The sequence below is a fragment of the Chiloscyllium plagiosum genome, chromosome 40 (assembly GCF_004010195.1).
Source record: "Chiloscyllium plagiosum isolate BGI_BamShark_2017 chromosome 40, ASM401019v2, whole genome shotgun sequence".
NCBI classification, from domain to species: Eukaryota; Metazoa; Chordata; class Chondrichthyes; order Orectolobiformes; family Hemiscylliidae; genus Chiloscyllium; species Chiloscyllium plagiosum.
The window spans coordinates 19,645,985-19,666,752 of NC_057749.1; the positions used below are offsets into that span (position 1 = coordinate 19,645,985).

Genomic DNA, 20,768 nt, shown 5'->3' on the forward strand with positions numbered 1-20,768 from the left:
CTACCCTTCTCCCCTGTTTTCCATTTTGCCTCTGCTTCAGCCCTCCCACCCATCCCCTACATATTTTGTCACATAGCACTGGCTTCAGCCTTGGTCATTCACAGCTCCTAATCTCCCTATAATCTCTCTATGCACTGTCATTATCACCTCTTTATTGATACCTTTGCTTCTGGAGCCATGACTCACCTTCTCAGCCTAGTATAAATACCTCCCTATTTCCCCCTTTTTTTAGCTTTGACAAAGACTTGAAACATCAGCTCTTTTCTCTCCTTACAGATGCTGAGATTTTCCAGCATTTTCTCTTTTGGGGTCCACATTCTAACGTGTCCTGTGTGAATATGGAATTCTGGGCCACAAACTGAAACTGTCATGACAGGGCGGCATTTTCACATGAACACAATTGAATTCCAGAAATTACTTAAAGTGAGAAGCAATCTGTTACAATTGACCTAGTCACAACCCTTCAAATTCCGGAAACCATTTTATCAGTTGACCTATTAACCTTCTCAATTATATTAAATAAAGCCTAAGATTCTCTCGGTCTCTTTGTATAAGTATAGCCACTTAGTTTGCTAACATTCTGCTCGATCTACCCTCGACCATTGCTTTTGATGTTTTTTTAATCAGCCTGTTCCGAGGTGTTGTGATACACCTTCAGCACAAAGTGGGACTTGAACCCAGAATAGTAACACTACCACTGTGCCACAAGACCCCTCCATTGCACTCATACCATTCCAGAATTGAACATCCATTTGTTGTCTAACTTGTGCAAGGTCAGAAATGCTGTCTCAACTTTGTGTTTTACACTTTAAAATTCTCTTTTCCCTGTCCTTTTGCTGTTCTATGTTATCTAAAGTCTTCCAATTGGCTTTCCTAACTTTGCACGCCAAGATGTTGTCACGTTTTCTTTTACATTTGAACTGATAAGTGGTTCTGAAACTATTGGATTGCTGTAAAAATCCAACTGGTTTGCAACTGTCCTCCTGAAGAGAGAAGACGTAGTTGAGGACTCTTAACTGAAATGACTACTCAGTTGTTTTGAATTGCTACAATGCTTCAAAAAGGTAACCCATCACTACCATCTCAAGGGCAGATGCAGTAGATGTCTACACTCCCAAGGTACCTGTCACATGGAAAAGCCAAGAAAAATCAGTAAAGCTTGGAAGTTATGGCACTGCTGCAAACTCATCCAGCCTACTTTGTTGTGGAAATCCAACTCAGGCCACTTCCATGATTTTCAAACTTTACTGGTTTTCTCCTTCTGCTATTCTGTGCTCACCTGCAATATTTCACAATACTCCCCAAATCCACAACCTCTACTACTGAGAATGACAACGACAGAAGACAAATGGAAGCATCACTATCTTTGGTCATTGATGTCCACACCTCGCATCAATTTGACTTGAACTGTATTGCCATCCCTTCTGTCACTGGGTCAGCATCCCTTCCTAACAGCACTGTGAGTATATATACACCCTGAGGACAACAGAGGTTCAGGAAGGTAGCCCAACAGCACTTTCTGAAACGACAGCTAGAGGTGGACAATAAATGCTGGCTGACACAGCAATGCCTGCATCCAATGAAACAGATATGAAAAAGAAAGGTCTGTTACAGTTTGCCACAACTCGGTGGGAAACACTAATCCAAATATTATACCTTCAAGTCTAACTGCAGGAAATTAATGTAAATCAAAGTATCTCCAAAATAAATCCATTCGCCTCATCTTTCAGTTGCTTTTACTCCTGCTGTTTGTTCATAAGTCTAGCTGTGTCCACTGTCCCATTTAATTTCCTATGCCCCTTTAAGTGGTCCCTTCTCAAAATCTTTTCAAAATTCATATAAACCATGTCATCTGTATTTCATTTCTCTATTCTCTAATATTTTGAAGTTTACTGAGGTTGATAGTTAGGACCTGAATGAACCTACTTAACTAGTTCCAAACTTAGAATGTTTTATATTTTAAATCACTTTAGTTCTTCAAGAACTGAAATACAACTAACTTCATTATCAATTCCGTGTGTTATCCTAAACTATTGCTAGATAATTGGATCTTTTCTTTCGTTGCATTTTCCAGTATCGGTGGTAATTGCCCAGGTGCTTTGGCAGTAATATTGGTGCAACATTTTACCTTAATGATCAAGATGAAGGAACTGGAGGCATTCTGGCTAAGTTTGAAGACGATACAAAGATAGGTAGAGAGAATTGAGGGGGCAGGGAAGCTGCAGAAGGACTTGACAGGTTAGGAGAGTGAGCAAAGAACTGGCAGATGGACTATAATGGGGGTGGGAGGGCAGTGTGAGGTCATGCACTGTTGTATAAAGAATAGAGGCATGGGCTATTTTCTAAATGGGGAGAAAATTCAGAAGTTTGAAGTGCAAAGAGACTTGGGAAGGGAGATGGACAGGTAGGACAGTTCCATCCTCCTCTCTGACCTATCATCTTCAGCCTCACCTTCATCTGCCAATCGCATTCCCAGCTACCTTCCCATTTATCTCAGCCCCCCTTGGGCCAGAAAAACCTCATTCTTGATGAAGGGCTTATGCTCGAAACATCGATTCTCCTGCTCCTCAGATGCTGCCTGACCGGCTGTACTTTTCCAGCACCGCATTCTTTGACCCTAAAATATTTATCCTTGTCATTAAACTAGTTAGCCATTCAGCCCCTTGAAGCCGCTCTGCAAATCAGTGAGATCATGTGTGATCATCTGCTTCATGAAAAATATTGAGATGTGCAGGAAAATGCTAGTGTGTAGAGATCTATCAACAAGACTTTAAAAACTTTAAAGAACTAAGCCTCCGCAATCCTCTTAGAGAATTCCAAAGGCTTGCTACCCTCTGATTGAAGACATTCCACTTCATCTCAGTTCTTCATGGCCTATTTTATATTCTGAGACTGTTTCCCTTAGTTCTAGACCCCACAGCCAGAACAAATATCCTTCCTATATTCTTCCAAGACTCGACGGGGTAGATATTGTAAGTGGGAATGAGATCACCCCTCAGTATTCTAAACTACAGATAAAAGAAGCCCATAGAAAAATCCCTCCATCCCAGGAATTAGTTTGGTGAACCTTCTTTGCATTCTTTGTGGCAAATATATATTTCCTTAGATAACTGCACACAATGTTCTAACTTGGTTGTATCAAAACTCAAATTTCAGTAAGCTCTCTTTATACCTGCACTCATCTTTTTGTAATAAATGCCACCATATCATTTGCCTTTTTAATTGCTTTCTGTACTACATTAACATTCAGCTACTCATGAACAAGTACACTCAAGTCCCTTTGAAGTTCAAATACACCCCAACTTCTCACATTTAAGAAATATTCTGTATTTCTGTTTATCTTACCAAAGTAGATAACCTCATATATCATATGCCATTTTTAATGACTCCCTGAAGTACCTTTGCATCCTTCTCAAAGGCTCACACGCCCATCTATTTTGTATCATCTGCAAACTTGGATATAATACATTTAATCCCCTCATTCAAATCATTAATATAGATTGTGAATATTTAGGGCCTGAGCATTGATCCTTGTAGAACCTGTCAATGTGACAATGATGCATTTATTCTTATTCGGTTTTCTGTCAGCCAGTTCTCAATCCTGAATATTCCCATGTGCTGTAAATTTGCAGAGCATCCAATCCCATTTTCCTCTTCTGAAAAGAAAGTGGAGTTATTGAGAAAGTAACTAGTGTATATGCAGGGAATTTTTAAACTATTATTCAGTTTAGATTCTTTCTAGATATTCACTAATTTTACATTATTTTAGTCATAAGATGACTGCACACCTTCAAGATTTTTTATTATTGGTGTTCATTTTCAGCTGTTTACTAATCTTAAATATATAAAGGAGCATTTTTTTTAAATGCAGAGGGGTAAAAAACACACACTGTAGATGTGCTGAATGTTTGAAGATGGTGTGTTTAGGATTTTAATTGGTCAGTTTATTGGGAGCTTAAAATTTAACTCTAATTTGTATTCCAACCCCAACCCTAATCCCAGCCCTCCAACCTTGAATGAAACCCAAACCTCAGCTGTAACTCTTACACCAAATCGCATCCTAATCACCCCCTAATCCTAAGTAGTGCAATTCCAATCACATTTTGGGAGCACAATGCACCCAAATTGCACCCAAAATTGAAACTTGCACTCTGATGAACAAGATTGAGCAGAAAATGGATTCCTGTATAGCACCATATATTGCTATTCACACTTTAGCCAAGACAGGTGTCCCAATTTCAGATTACACTGATATTGGACTATACCCACCACTAGAACCCCAATGATCCCGTATTCCCCTCAGGTGCGATGGGTAAAAATGACTGTTGTTACCTCACAGCTGAAGAATAGGAGGCATTACAATACCTACCCACCACATGCACAACTTTAGCCTGAGTGACAGGACAGAATGTCAGCATCAGGGTTAATATCAGGATGACTGTGTCTTGAGCAGATCTGTTGCAAAGTCTCAATCAATACCATCACAGAGATGTGCATATCATCTGACTTTACAACTTCTTAATCCATCCATTGTTGAATCATATGATTCCAATGGATGCCTAGCTGATTCCCCTATAATCTACCCTCTTGTAAACTAAAACTCTGCTGCTGTTTCTAAACTTGCACCAACTGCAATTCCTTCTCAGTAACCTGCATTAGCTCCTGGTCGAGCAGAGCTTCAATTTTAAAATTCCGATCCCTGTTTTGAAATCCCTATGACCTTGCCACTCCCTACCTCTAATTTCCTCCACAAGCCTAGGAGATATAGTCATATATCATAGCTACAGGCCCTTTCGGTCCACAATGTCTATGCCGACCAACAAACTATACAAAAAAAAGCACCAAACTATACTCATCCCATTTATCTGCACTAGGTCCATATCCTGCTATGTCCTGGCATTTTAAGTGCTTATCCAGATGCCTAAATGTTGCAAGAGTATCTGCCTCCATCACTCTCTCAGTCAGCGCACTCCATATTTTTACCACCCTCTGGGTGGAAAAAACCTTTCCAGAGATCCCTTCTAACACATCTCTATGACTCTAAACCACTTAGTCCTTACCTTAAACTGATGCCCTTTGATCGGAGATGCATCTGCCATGGGGAAAGGTCCTCAAAATCTACCCTATCTATGCCTCATAATTTTAGATAGATCCCTACAGTGCGGAAACAGGCCCTTCGGCCCAACAAGTCCACACCGACCCTCCAAAGAGCATCCCACCCAAACCCATTCGCCTACCCTACTACTCTACATTTACCCTGACAAGTGCACCTAATCTTCACATCCCTGATCACTATGGGGCAATTTAGCATGGCCAACCACCTAATCTGCACATCTCATAGATTGTGGGAGGAAACCCAAAGGAAATCCACACAGTTGTGGGGAGAATATGCAAACTCCACACAGACAGTCAGCCAAAGTTAGAATCAAACCCAGGTCCCTGGCGCTGTGAGGCAGCAGTGCTAACCACTGAGCCTCTGTACCGCACTATTTTACATTCCTCAGTCAGCCTGCGACTCCATTTCCAAAGAACTATGAACATGCATTCCAAGGTCTCTTTGTTCAGCAACATTCCCCAAGACATTCGCAAGGAATTAAGGGCCACAGGGAGGGTGCAGATAAGTGGAATTGAAATGCCCATCAGCCATGATTAAATGGCAGATTGGACTTGATGGGCTGAATGGCCTTGCTTCCACTCCTATGTCTTATGGTCTTATACTTAATGGTAAGGTCCATAAGACCACAAGTCCTACCCTGATTTGATTTTGCAAAATGCAGCACCTCACATTTATCTGAATTAAACTTCATCTGCCACTCAACAGGCCCTTTGGCTCTCAAAGCCTGAAACTGTCTTCGCTTAAAATAATCCACATCCCACTATTCCCTTCCTATTCATGTAGTCGTTCAGGTGCTTCTTGAATGCTTCCATCACCTCCTCCGGTAATGCATTCCAAGCACTTACCACCCTTTGTGTGAAAAATGTGCCTCACACATCCCTTTTAAACTTTCTACCCTCACACCCTGAACCTGTGTCCCCTAATGATTGACCCTTCTACCCTCCATTCTATCCAGGCCATTCACAATCTTATAAACTTCTATTAAGTCACCCCTCAACTTCCTGTGTTCCAGTGAAAACAAACCTGTCGATCCAACCTTTCCTCATAGCTAAAATCCCCCATACCAAGCAACATCCTTGTAAACCTTCTCTGTACCCTGTCCAGATCCTTCTGGTAGTGCGGTGACCATGGGCGTACACAATATTCCAAGTGTGGCCTCACTAAAATTGTATTATGCTCAGCACAACTTGTCTATCCTTATACTCAATGCCCCTTCCAATCAAGGCAAGCAAGCCATAAGCCTTTTTTACTACCTTACCTACCTGCACTGCCACCTTCAGTGATCTGTGGACCTGCACACCCAGATCTTTCTGTATATAAATACTCCTAAGGGTTCTACCATTCACTGTACAATTCCTACCTGTACTTGACTTTCCAAAATGCATCGCCTCATATTTATCTGGATTAAACTCCATCTGCAATTTTTCTTCTCATGCCTCCAATTAATCTATATTCTGCTGTATCCTCTGACAATCCTCCTCACTATATGCAACTCCACTAATCTTTGTATCATCCACAAACTTACTACGTAGACCAGTTACATTTTCGTCCAAATCATTTATGTAGATCACGAACAGCAGAGGTCCCAGCATTGATCCCTGTGGAACACCATTAGTCACAGCCCTCCATTCCGAAACACATCCTTCCAGCGCTACCCTCTGTCTCCTATGACTAAATCAATTCTGTATCCATCTTGCCAGCTCGTGCCTGATACCATGTGACATCACCTTTGGTACCAGTCTGTCATAAGAGACCTTGTCAAAGTCTTTACTGAAGTCCAGTTAGACAACATCAACTGCTTTTCCCTCAATCAACTTTGTCATCGCCTCAAAAAACTCGATCAAGTTAGTGAGGCACAACCTCCCCCTGCTCAAAACCATGCTGTCTATTGCTAATAAATCCATTTGCTTCGAAGTGCACATAGATTTTGTACCCGAAAATCTTTTCCAATGATTTCCTTACTACCAATGTGAGACTCACAGGCTAAAGATTTCCAGGATTATCCCTGCTACCCTTCTTAAACAGTGGGACAACATTTGCTATTCTCCAGTTCTCTGGGACCTGTGGCCAAAGGGGATACAAGGATATCTATCAATGCTCCAGCAATTTCTTCTCGTCTTCCTCAATATTTTGGTTGCAATCCCATGAGGACCTGGGGACTTATCAACCTTAATACTTTTTAAGACGCGCAACGCCTCTTCCTTTTTAATAGCAACTTGATTTAAACTTGATATTCCCTTCCCTGAGATCATCTTCCACCAATTATTTCTCTTTCATGAATATCGTGTTAAAATACTCATTTAGGACCTCACCTATCTCTTCTAGCTCAACACAGATTCCCTCCTTTGACCTTGAATGGGCTAAACCTTTCAGGAGAAAGTGAGGACTGCAGATGCTGGAGATCAGAGCTGAAAATGTGTTGCTGGAAAAGCGCAGCAGGTCAGGCAGCATGAAGAAGGGCTTATGCCCAAAACGTCGATATCATTCCTGAAGAAGGGCTTATGCCCGAAACGTCGATTCTCCTGTTCCTTGGATGCTGCCTGACCTGCTGCGCTTTTCCAGCAACACATTTTTAGCTCTGGGCTAAACCTTTACCCAGCTACCTTTTTTGCTTTTTGCTATTGACTTTTCATGACCCCTTTTAGCACTTCTAATTCCTTAAGTTCTTTCCTACTTTGTTATGTACTTCAAGGGCTTCATCAGTTCCCAACCTCCTAGACTTTCCTTTTTCTTTCTGACTAAGGTCATAACATCCCCAGTCATGCAAGGTTCATATAACTTGCCATACCTATTCTTTACACCACAAGAACGTGCCACTCCTGAATTCTTATCAATTGCCCTTTGAAATACTCTCAGATTTGTAGATTTATCCTCAAACCACGTCCAATCAAATTTCTCCAGTTCCTGCCTAATATTGTTGTAGTTCGCCTTTCCCCCAGGTTAACACCGAGGACTGCTGTTATCCCTATCCATGAGTATCTTAAAACTTACAGTATTATAGTCACTACTCCTGAAGTGCTACCCCACTGAAACTTCACTCACCTAGGTGGGCTCATTTCCCAAAATCAGGTCCAGCATAACCCCTTCCCTGAATGGATTGTTTTCATACTGTGTTGAGAATCCCTCCTGAATGGTCCTGAGAAATTCTGTCCCATTCAAGCCCCTAGGACATAGCGAGTCCCAGTCAATACACTCCTTGGTTCATTGGCCTATCTGATGCCGTGAGCTGCCTGGGACCTGAAAATCTGGAATCCCTCCTTTGCTTAAACCTCTTCACCACTATCTCCCTTTTTAATATCTGTCTTAAAGTCCACCTCAGTGGCCAAACTTTGGATCATCTGATCTAATATTTATGGGGCTTGGTGTCCCATAATGTTCCCACAGGTTCATAATGTTCCTGTGGGGCCCCTTGGGATGGTTTGTTCGGTTAAAGAAGCTATACAAACATAACCTGTTGTTTCATGTTTTGGAACCGTCATGTGGAAGGATGTGCAATGTTGGTGGGGTGGAGTTGATGGGAAGTGAGGAGCAGGTCAGGGCTGCTGCTGAGCTTGAAATGCAGCAGCTCACAGCCTCACATTGACTGTTAAACAGGAGTTCTCTGGTCAAGCTGAAGACAGTCAGCAAGTGCACAAAATGCCTCTGACTAGACAATGCTTAATTCTGTCTGACTGGCAGCTCCTCTATCACGGAGGTCTTAGACGACAGAACACAGGAGAGGCTGGACCAGCCGCTATCTCTGGACGAGCTGACCAAGGCCCTCGAGTCCTTCGAAAAGAATAAAACTCCTGGAAGCGACGGCTTACCGGTCGAGCTCTGTTCTGCTCTGTGGGACTTGATTGGCCAGGACCTGCTGGAGGTGTATGTCAGTATGCTTCGGGCAGGTACCATGAATGAATCCATGAGGAAAGGCATCATCACCCTCAATACAAGCGGAAGGGGGAAAGAGGGAGAAACTCAAAAATTGGAGACCAATCTCACGGTTGAATGCGGATTACAAAATTCTGTCAAAGGTAACCGCCAACCGGGTCAGGTCTGCTCTGGGGTCAGTGATTCACCCTGACTAAACTCGTGCTGTACCGGATAGGAAGATCGCTGAGACTCTCGCATTCCTCAGGGATACGATCGCCTATGTGCAGGACAGAGGGTTAGACACCTGCCTGATCAACCTGGACCAGGATATCACACAGCAAAATGAGAAATGTTCTCTCCAAAATGGGCTTTGGGGAGGGAATCTGCAATTGGATCAGACTGCTCTACACCAACATTGTCAGTGCAGTCTCAATCAATGGGTGGGAATCAGATAGCTTCCCAGTCAGATCTGGAGTCGGGCAGGGCTGTCCTCTCCTGCCTTGTTTGTGTGCTGCATAGAGCCTTTTGCTGAGTCCATCAGGAAGGATGCGAGCCTGAGAGGGGTGACTATTCCTGGCAGCTGGGGCCTGCAGGTTAAGGCCTCCCTGTACATGGATGACGTCGCCGTTTTCTGCTCGGATCCTCTGTCCGTGCGCAGACTCAAGTGCATATGTGACCAGTTTGAACGGGCCTCAGGGGCCAAGGTAAACCGAGGCAAGAGCGAGGCCATGCTCTTTGGGAACTGGGCCGACCAATCCTCGATCCCCTTCACAGTCAGGACCGACCACCTGATGGTGCTGAGTATTTGGTTCGGCGGGGGGGGGGGGGGGGGCTGGGGCGTGCGCCAAGTCTTGGGAGGAGCATATCAGCAAAGTGAGGCAGAAACAGGGCAGATGGAAGCTACGGTCGCTCTCCATTGTGGGAAAAAACCTGGTCATCAGGTGTGAGGCACTGTCAGTTCTGTTATACGTGGCACAGGTCTGGCCTATTTCCAGAACCTGTGCTGCTGCAGTCACCCAGGCCATCCTCCAATTTATATGGAGGTCAAAGATGAACTGGGTCCGAAGGGACTTGCTGTACAAAGATCTGGGCAACGGGGGAAAAAATACACCCAATGCCACCCTCACCCTGATGGCGACCTTGTGGCTGCATCAAGCTGTGCGTGGATCCCCGGTACGCAAACACCAAGTGTCATTACGTACTGAAGTTCTACCTGTCCCCGGTGTTGCGAAGGATGGGCCTGGCCTCGCTGCCGCGGAACGCTCCGAGTAGTTGGACTGTTCTGTATCACCTGTCCTTCGTGCAGAAGTTTATGAAGAAAAACACCTTTGACCACAAGTCCATCAGGAAGTGGTCAGCACGTAGTGTCCTTGAGACCCTACGGGAAAAGGAGTCCCGAGCAGCGCCGTGACGCGGGACTCCGTGCTCTACGGTCTGTTCCCCGGGACACACACCAGACGAACATCAACTGTGTCTGGAGGATCATCAACTCGGTGAAGGACGCTCTCTGGGCGGTCTGAAACCTGTTGATCTTACAGCTGAAGGAGTTGACCCTGACTGAGTGTTGCAGACTGGCACATTCCAAAGTCCAGGACTACGTGTTGAGGGACGCACTGAAGCTTGGGGCAACTGCCACCAAGGTGCGGTGGGGAAAGACCATCTTGTAACATCTGCCTGCCTAAGAAGAATAGGGGGCCCACGCAGTCATTTGGGCTCTGCTGACGCTTCAGCTAAATATATGGACATATGATTGATTGACGTACAGACCTGTATATACAGATGATAAATTCTGATCTCTGTATGTAAATGTATGGCATGACCAACTGTACAGACCATCAAATTATTTTATGAATAAAGTATATTTTTGAAATAAAAAAAAGACTGGCAGCTCCACCCAGTGGAGGCGCTTCAACTGATTTCCCTCTGATGGCTGAGAGATCAGTTTGGCGAGAGTACCCGTGTGTGGTGTATGTGTGTGTATAGAGCAAGGGTGTCGGATTTCTCCAAAAGCCTTTGGTATAATGTTTCCCCAGGACTTGAGTGGCTGTGCTGTGTTGTGATGTGTAGGAGGTCTGCCGGTGGGAGTCAGTATACTTGCCTTGCGATTGCTGACTCACACGTCAATGGGAAGAACTGGGAAGGGGAGGGGAAAGGGGAGAGCCTGTAAACGTGGCTGAGAGTGTAGAAGCAGAAAGACAGGGGCTGTGAGAAAGAAGCAGCTCAGAGAGAGGGATAGCGGCAGATATAGAGAGATTCTCTCTCTCTGTCAGTCTGAGTGTAAGAAAGAAAGAAAGATAGATACATAGAAAAACAGGCAGAGAAAAACCAAGAAAGAGAATCAATTTTAGTTAAATAGAACGAGACAAACGAGGAGGAACAGAGTGACACACATTCATAGAAAAGCAAAGGAAGAAAGAGAGAGAGATGCAAAGAAAGAGGTAGACACAGGCATAGAGGGGAAGAAAGATAGAGACATACACATAGGCAGAGATAGGTGGAGACATATATAAGCAGAGAGAGACACACACCAATTCACAAACAGAGACACCAGGAAAGTGAAATAGATAAGCAAATAAAAGCAGAGGAGAAAAGAGAGAGAAACTCAAGGAAACATCTTTATAGACTGAGAGAGACAGAAGAAAATAGACAGAGAGAGAAAACAAAGTAACAAAGGTGGTAAGAAGATTTGGGAGCTTGATCTGTTACTGAGCCTCCATCACACCAGGATTTGCTCCAAGTGAGTGTTCCACTGAGCAGGCAAGCAGGAACGTCTAAGAATGAAGCCGATGCAGAGGTTACTGCAGCTGCCAGTATCAGCTGTCAACTTGATCAAGCCGCTGTGCCAAGAGGAAACCAAGAGTCCAGTGCTGACCTCGGAGGGTGGCCAGCAGAACTGGTACAATGCGGTTCAGCCAGATGAACTGAAGCTTTTGAAAGCCTCACCAGATCCTGAACACCAGAGTGAAGAGCCAACTGAACCTGGCCAGACACAACCAATCCGGTAGGACACTGGTGGATGGCTGTTCCTATAGGGGGCACATTGAAAAGAGCAATAATCCTTCAGATTTTTTGGAGGCGAGATGGGGAGTCAGTGCGTGGGCCATTTAAGTTGTGTTTCCTTTTAAACTTTTGCATGGCAAAAGGTGTCGATGTATCTATAGTCTGTCGGAATTTTTGTGATTACCATGAGGCCATCTGTCAACACACCTTAAATGAACCATTGACAAAGTCCCTTGTCTGCTAACCCCTCTCCAGCTGCATGATGTTGCAAGATTTCTTTGCCTTCAAATACTGATTTGATTTTAGTCACTCCATTGACAGTCCTGTCTTCAACTTCTTGGGTTGTAAGCATTAGAAATTATTTCTCTAAATCTTTTGACTTTGCTCTCCTCCCTTAAAACATCTATTAGCTATCTCTTTGACTTTTTCATTATTTCCTTAGATACTGGAATTGGCCATAGCAGATGTAGCTGTAAACTACCACTTCAGTCATAACTAATGTCATAGAGTCATAGAGATGTACAGCACAGAAATAGACCCTTCAGTCCAACTCATCCATGCCAACCAGATATCCTAACCTAATCTAGTCCCATTTGTCAGCATTTGGCCCATATATCTCCAAACCCTTCCTATTCATATACCCATCCAATGCCTTTTAAGGCTGTAATTGTACCAGCCTTCACCACTTCCTCTGGCAGCTCATTCCATACACACACCCACCCTCTGAGTGAAAACATTGCCCCTTAGGTCTTTTTTAAGTCTTTCCCTCTCACCCTAAACCTATGCCCAGTAGTTCTGGACTCCCCCACCTCAGGGAAAAGACATTGTTTATTTATCCTATCCATGCCCCTCATGATTTTATAAACCTCTAAGGTCACCCCTCGGTCTCCGATACTGCAGGGAAAACAGCCCCAGCCTATTCAGCCTCTTCCTATAGTTCAAATCCTTCAACCCTGGCAGCATCCTTGTAAATCTTTTCTGAACCCTTTCAAGTTTCACAACTTCCTTCCAATAGGAAAGAGACCAGAATTGCTCGTAATATTCCAAAGGTGGCCTAATCAATGTCGCAACATGACCTCCCAACTCCTATAATCAATGCTCTGTCCAATGAAGGAAAGCATACCAAACACCTTCTACACTATCCTATCTACCTGCGACTCTACTTTCAAGGAGCTATGAACCTGCAATCTAGGGTCTGTTTGTTCAGCAGTACTCCCGAGGACCTTACCGTTAAGTGTATAAGTCCTACTCTGATTTGGTTTTCCAAAAATACAGCACCTCACATTATCTGAATTAAATTCCATCTGCCATTCCTCAGCCCATTGGCCCATCTGATCAAGATCACATTGTACTCTGAGGTAACCTTGTTCGCTGTCCACTATACTTCCAATTTTGGTGTCATTTGCAAACATATATGTGACATAAACAAGAAATGCACAACCGAAAGTTAACACAATGTCAATAAATAGTTTACATTTGCAGTGATGTGGTAAAGAATCAAATAAAACAGCTTTTGTTTGGGTGATCGCATGAGATAGGTTGGACAGGCGGACAGTTGAAAAATCATTTAAGATGGAAATGATTTTTTTTCTCTCAGAGGGTTGAGAGTCCCAGAGAGCATGAGGGGAAAATCATTGATCAGTTTAAGTCAATGAATACTGGGGGAGCTAAGAAAATGGAGTTGAGGTCACAATCAAATCAATGTCATCTTATCAAATTGCAAAACAGGCTTGAGAAGCCACATGAACTACTTTTACTCCTATTTCAAATATTCATAATTGCTCATTCTTGATGAGCTAACACAAGTCATACTCCCCAGGATTGATCATGGTATTAAAAGAACTGCATCTACAATTAAGCTTGGACTCTTTCACAGCATTCCATACTACTTGTCGTGCTGGAGATATCAAGTGTAGTCAGCTCACCATGAATGGAGCGGTGATCTTCTGAGCAATCAGGAACGTACGGAACAGGAGCATGAATAGGCTATTTGATCCAGAGGGAGTTGATGCTAATGACTGGGATCTTGACTGTGATGAAATGTAGAAACTCTAGAGGTTCTGCTTCTGCTTTGATTGGGCCAGCATCAGTGACAAACACCAACATTTCCAAATGTGGTTAACAATGTAATAACGACCAGAGAATCTAGTTTGTGATGTTGACTGAGAGATAGATATTGTCTTAGCCACTGGACATAGTCCTTTGTTTTTCTTCAAACTAGTGCACGGGATCTTTTATATCCACTGGAATGGGCAGATGGGGTCTCAGTGTAAGATCACTCTTGAGAGATAGCACTGTGACATTGCTGGATTTCTTCAGTACGCCACTGCAATGTCAACCTTAATTCTTGCGCTCAAGGCTGGAATGGCAGTTAACCTTATGTTTCAGAGACAGGAGAGCAACCAACCAAGCCACAGTTGACTTCAGTGTAGTTGCAGCCACATATGTTGTTGGCTGTTGCCAGGGGCCTTGGTTCTGAAACAAGGATGGACCAGCACCAGGGCAATGACATCTGACCCTGTGTAGAAGGAGTTGGAGACCACAAAACTGTCAGCAGGCTCGCAGCCACCTTCATCATGAATGTTGGGTGCAGCATGCATATAGAGTTCGTTTGGTGCAGTTCACTATCCATCTTATCTCAGTCTATCAGCAAGCGAACAGCCTGCAATAAAAGCAAGAGTGCTGTTTCCAGGGCTTGGTGGGTGGAACAGAATGCTCAATTCCAAGAAGGTGAGGTTTATTAGGGTGGTAACTAAGCCAACATAGAGTCAGAGTCATAGAGATGTACAGCATGGAAACAGACCTTTCGGTCCAACTCATCCATGCCAACCTGAGGTCCTAAATTAATCTAGTCCCAATTTGCCAGCACTTGGCTCATATCTCTCTAAACCCTTCCAATTCATATACCCATCCAATACCTTTTAAAAATATTATAATTGCACTAGCCTCCACCACTTCCTCTGACAGCTCATTCCATATACACACCACCTTCTGCGTTAAAAAGCTGCCTCTTAGGTCTCTTTTAAATCTTTCCCCTCTCACCTAAATCTATGCCCTCTAGTTCTGGACTCCCACACCCCAAGCAAAAGACCTTGTCTATTTACCCTATCCATGCCCCTCATGATTTTATAAACCTCTACAATTATAAAAACATTTTTGCACGTTGTTCCCAAATTACTTTATAACCAGTTACAATGTACAAATTAATGGGTAATAACTTAATTACTTAATAACCAAACTAGGTTATTCAAACCAGCTTAGAAACTAGTGTGGGCATATCTCCTTGGTGTGAGATTTTGTTACTGTTATTGCTCCTGTGAAACTCCTTGGGATTTTGTTTCTGTTCATGATGCTATATAAATGAAAGTTGTTATTGCTGTTATTGTTTTGGAACAGGCAGAAACAGGAGCGCAATGTGGCAGGGTGTGCGCCAGGGCAGGAGGGAATAGTCAGAACTGTCAGGGTTTTCTGCTGAGATTGGAATGTAGTTGCTTGGTGTGCCTAGTTGACCACTAATCCAGAACTCTGCTGCTTGGGATGAAGGTAAGTGAGTGAGGGTTCTACATTACATAATTTGTCTGACTAGCAGCTCTACCTGATGCGGAAGAGACTCAATTGACCTTCCTTCTCTGACAGATCTGGCTTATAATTAAGCAGTAGAGGGAAAAGGAACTTTCATTTATGTAGTGCCTCTTATAATCTCAAGATATCCTAACACTCTGCAGCCAAGTAATTACTTGTTTGAGGTATCTTCACTGTTGTCACACAGGGAATATGTTGCCAATTTATGCACAACTAGCTCCCATAAATGGCAATATGATGATGACCAGATAATGTCTGACGGTGTTGTTGAAGGATGGATAATTGTCAGGGTATCAGGGATACCTTCCCTTTTCTTGTTAAAATTAGTTCTATGACATAGAAACATAAAAATAGGAGCAGGACTGGGTTTTTCGGCCTTTGAGCCTTTCTGCCATTCAGCATGATCATTGCTGGTCCTTTATTTCAACACCATACACTCTTTCTTGACAGTTTTAGATCCAGCTGAAAAGATAGATTGAACCTCCAAAACAGCGAAATTCCCTCAGTGTTGGACAAACTTGATTACATGCTGAAGACTGGGACATGAATCCAAAACCACCTGGACACAGAAATAAGCATGTTAACCTTTGAGTCACACCTAACTATCAGCCATAGCCAACTCACAGACAGCCAAGCCTTAGGCATTTGGTGAAATCGTTAGTGCAATGTATCATCCTTTTGTCATTGATCCAAGACTGTGTTACATATGGTAATAGCTCCAGCCTGAGTAACGGTTTCACTCTGGCTTTACTTTTTACAGTCAGCTATTAATTGAAGCCTGCTGGGCATCATGGCAGTTTATAAAAACTGCATCTCCAGTAGTCTAGTCACACTGTATGGATTTGAGTGTTGTTGACTGGATGTTACCAAGAATTCATAAACTGTCCTAGGGAGCTGGGAGGAAATAACAGTACAGTCATAGAGCAAGATTTGCATTTATGCAGCAGCAGGAGAGGGCCATTCATCCCATCAAGCCTGTTTCAACATTCTGTTTGATCACATCTGTTCTGTACCTCCCTTTAAATTCTCAAATATGTTACAATTTTGTCACAGAGGAAAATAGTTTATACACAGCAAGCACCCATAGGCATCCATGAAATAAACGAACAGAGAATTTGCTTAACGTTGTTTGAACGATAAATATTGACCAAAATACCAGGAAGAATTCCTCATCTGTTAATTATGTGAACTTGTTTGCCTTACATGTTTTCAACTAATTAATAACTGACTGAGGAAATATGTGGGTCCTGAACTAAAGGACAGCATCACTGACAGTGCTGCATTCACACTGGAGTGTCAATCTGTCCTCGAGTCTCTGCAGGGGGCTCAAATCCATCATCGTCAAAAATTGTGATGCTGGAAAAGCACAGCAGGTCAGGCGGTATCTGAGGAGCAGGGGAAATCGACATTTTGAGTGTAAGTCCTTAATCAGGCTTATGGCCAAAAGTGTTGATTATTCTGCTCTGTGGATGCTGCCTGATCTACTGTCCTTTTCCAGCCCTACACTATTCAACTCTAATGTCCAGCATCTGCAGTCCTCACTTTCTCCTCCAGCTCGAATCCATCACCCACATTGTGAGATGAGAATGACATTACATGTCAATGATCGGTATTTTGAGCAATATACTGACTGCTTTTTTTTGTTTAAAATATAATTTGCAATTTAACTGAAAAAACAAGCCAAAAAAAAGTCTTTACAACTGCATTCACTTGAGGATATCTTGTCCTCTAGTGTCTCTATTTCATGCTGAAGGTCCAGCCCTTTAAAGGGCATGTAGTATGGAGAGAAATTATTCACTGACATGCCTCAGCTAGTCTGCATTATCCATAAATGATAGGACAGGCCTGGTAATCACCAAAACCTTCCATAATGAGCTAGAGTAACCCTAGCCTCAATTGAAATGGGCAACTTGTGTCTGTTTACCAGGCCTCATCAAGCTTTACACAGCTGTCTTAGTGGGATTATGAACCCATGACCTCACTGAACTCGCCTAGGTCTGTGGTTTAACCGGTCCAGTGATATAACCATTACACCACCATATTCCCTATTCAACCCAACCACCACACCCCCCCACCCCCAAATTTTCACTCAGTCAAATTACTGCATCTTGAATATCAGACTGACGTTTCTATGATAAAAGCAAAGCATTGAAGATGCTGGAAATCTGACAATGTCTTGAGTCAAGTTCTGAAGAAGAGCTATAATGGGCTTGAAATGTCGACTGTGTTTCTCTCTCCACAGATGCTGCCAGCCCTGCTGACTTTCTCCAGCATTTTTGTCTTTGCTTTAGACTCATGTTGTTCACTGAAACTGACACTGAAATAATGAGGTAGCAATTAAATGAAATGTTCTACATTTGCAAGTATGTTATTTTTCTTGGAATGTCCATTAACATTCCCCAAAAGTGCAATCACTAGCACATAATAATTTGTCACACTACTATTTGTAGCTTTAAGATAATATGCCACTTCCTGTATTAAAATGTGAATACATTGGTCATCATTGATTCATTGTGTTAGGTAGAACTTAAAAAGGTGCTATAAAATAGAAGGTGGAACTCTTGAAGGGGATGCAGGAGCAGAGGGACCTGGATGTATATGCGCAAAATGCATTATAAGTCATTTCCAACCTGAGATCTCTCTTATTGATTGAGGACAAGTTGCCTAGGATATCTGAAGAAGGTGTTGAATTTAACATAGAAAAAAAAGTATCAGTTGATGCATTTTGGCAGAATGGCTAGGAAGAGGCAATGTAGACTTAATGTAGGACAGTGGCACCTGGAGCTGCTTGTGTATCCATCTTTAGAGATAACAGGACATAGTGAAAGAGTAATTAGAAATCAAATGGGGTCTTGGGCTTCAAAAAGTAGACATTTGATCCAAGAACAGGGAAGATGAGATGAACCTTTATAATGCTTTGTTTAGGCCTCAACTAGATTGATAGGCCTCAACTGGTTCTTGCCACCACACTTTAGGAAGGATGTGACATCCTTGAAAGGAAACAGAAGAGCAGAATGGCTCAAGGGATGAGGAATTTGACACGGTTGAGTTGAAGAAATTGGAGCTGTTCTCCTTAGAGCAAATGAAGTTCAGAGATATTTGACAGTGGTATACAAGATTGTGACAGGTTGGATAGAGCAAACAAAGAAAATCTGCTCCTATTAGCTGCTGGTATAAAATGTATGGTGACACAAATTTAGAATTTTGGATGTGAAATGCAAAGTGAAGGTGAGGAAGAACTTTTTTGCACAGTGAAACAAAATTGATAATTTCAAAAGAAAATTGGATGAGCACACAGGGCAATAAATTTGTCAGGCTGTGGGGGCAGAGTGGATAAATGGGACTGACTGGACTGCTTTGCAGAGCCAGCATGGACTTGATGAGCTGAACCGTCTTAGGTGTCACACTGACTCTATGACCCAATTATACTGGTGTTGCCTTGAATTGGGGAGGTCCAAACAGTAAAGCCGGTTGGAGGCAGAGGATGGGGGTGTGGGAGGGCAGTTTGATTCTTTTATCCTGTTGGGCTTGGTTCATTTTCAAGCTCAAGGCCTGCTATTCCCAACCTTTCAAGATTGAATTGGAGTTACTTAAGATGAATTCATACCCTGCCATGTGCAAAATCCCAGAAGGGGCATTGGAAAACAAAATTAGCTTTTTGAGATATTTTTCAATAATTAGTTATGAAAATGTTAGTGAAGATTAGGCTGTTTTGCAGAGCTGGTCAGTGTGGGGAGGAAGCCATGTAATGGAACCTTCAAGAATTTAGCCAACCAGAGTTGGCATCTGACTTATTGAGGAGAAAGTGAGGACTGCAGATGCTGGAGATCAGAGTTGAAAAATGTGGTGCTGAAAAAACCCAGCAGGCCAGGCAGCATCCGAGGAGCAGAAGAGTCGACATTTTGGGCATAAGCCCTTCTTCAGGAATTATTGAGCCAGTACATGCTCCATGTTTCCTGTCACAAGGCCCTGTTAGTATCCAGTAAAGTCTGTGTTTATCATTTGTTGTGTAAAGATCCTTCCTTCAGCTCACTCCACAGAAAGATCAAGCAATCAGTGCTTTGCTTACCTCAGCATAATTCAAGAGAAACATTTGAACAAAAGCTGTACATGATGTTTGTTTCTAAAAGGTTAGCCTTGAAAAGTAGTTATATTTATCAGGTGTTTATCCTGCTTAGGCTGAGAGACAGAGTTGAAGTGTGTGTGTGTGTGTAGACAGACAGAACATCCCTGGTTAGGAACATACAAGGAGGCTTTTCAGCCCTTCTGGCTGTCTGTTATCATTCTGTCTAATTTGCACATTGACAAAATTTCCTACATTATGCATCTATTACGACCTTGCCAGCAGTGGTAGAGAATTTCCGATTTCTATTCAGATTTTTGTGAAAGGTGTCTCCTGATTTCTGTCCTTCTGTTAGCAGAAATTAAACTGGATGAGAGGGCCTGGTTAATTCTTTGTGGTCATAGGTACAACTCCCATCACATAAGCTGGAACAAATATGAAATAAAACTAATTTTGGTAATGGTGACTGTAAAACTACTGGCAATGCTTTATATATCATTTAGTTCACTCCTCTTTTAGGAATAGAAAGCTGCTGCCCTTACCACATCTAGACTTACAATAAGGTGATTGTCCTCTGAAATTACTTAGTAACCCACTAATTTGAGGCTATTTAGATGTATGCAACAAATGTTGGCCTTGCCCACCCATAGAAATAAAATTAAGAAAAAAAACAAATTGCTGGAAAAACTCAGCAGGTCTGGCAGCATCTATGAAAAGAAATCAGAGTTAATGTTTCAGGTTCAGTGATCCTCCTTCAGAATTGAAGTTATTTAGGACAAGGTTGATATTTATGCAGAAGATGTAATGCAGGAGAGTAAACGATGGGTTGAGATTGAGCCCAAGGAGAGAGAAACACAGTTGGACAAAGGAGTGGTTAAAAATCTGTCTGGGGGAATGAATAGCTGCTAATGGGTACTATTAATAGCTGACAATATGTCTGGTAGTAACCCATGTGATGAGAAGGCCTGGTGTATAGGGGTTGGGGTAAGGCCCTCAAAACCTAAAATTGTTGAACTCAATATTAAGTTTAGATCAGAGTGGTGCTGGAAAAGCAAAGCAGGTCAGGCAGCATTCAAGGAGCAACAAAATCAATGTTTTGGGCAAAAGCCCTTCATCAGGAATAGAGGCAGGAAGCCTCCAGGGTGGAGAGATAAA

General features: G+C 42.8%; 1 protein-coding gene across 6 annotated transcripts in view; it reads left to right on the top strand.

Annotated features, from left to right (window-relative positions):
* Nucleotides 1-20,768, top strand: part of LOC122542597 (AP-3 complex subunit beta-2) — a 240,980-nt gene that overhangs the window by 56,207 nt on the left and 164,005 nt on the right. For 2 of the 6 annotated variants that reach the window (XM_043680541.1, XM_043680542.1), the window contains exon 1: nt 11,114-11,969. The exons of the other annotated variants lie outside the window; for them this stretch is intronic. In XM_043680541.1, coding sequence (XP_043536476.1) covers nt 11,746-11,969 — 224 coding nt within the window. In that variant the 5' untranslated portion in view covers nt 11,114-11,745. Of the gene's footprint in view, nt 1-11,113; nt 11,970-20,768 lie in introns of those variants that run through there. 6 annotated transcript variants of the gene reach the window in all.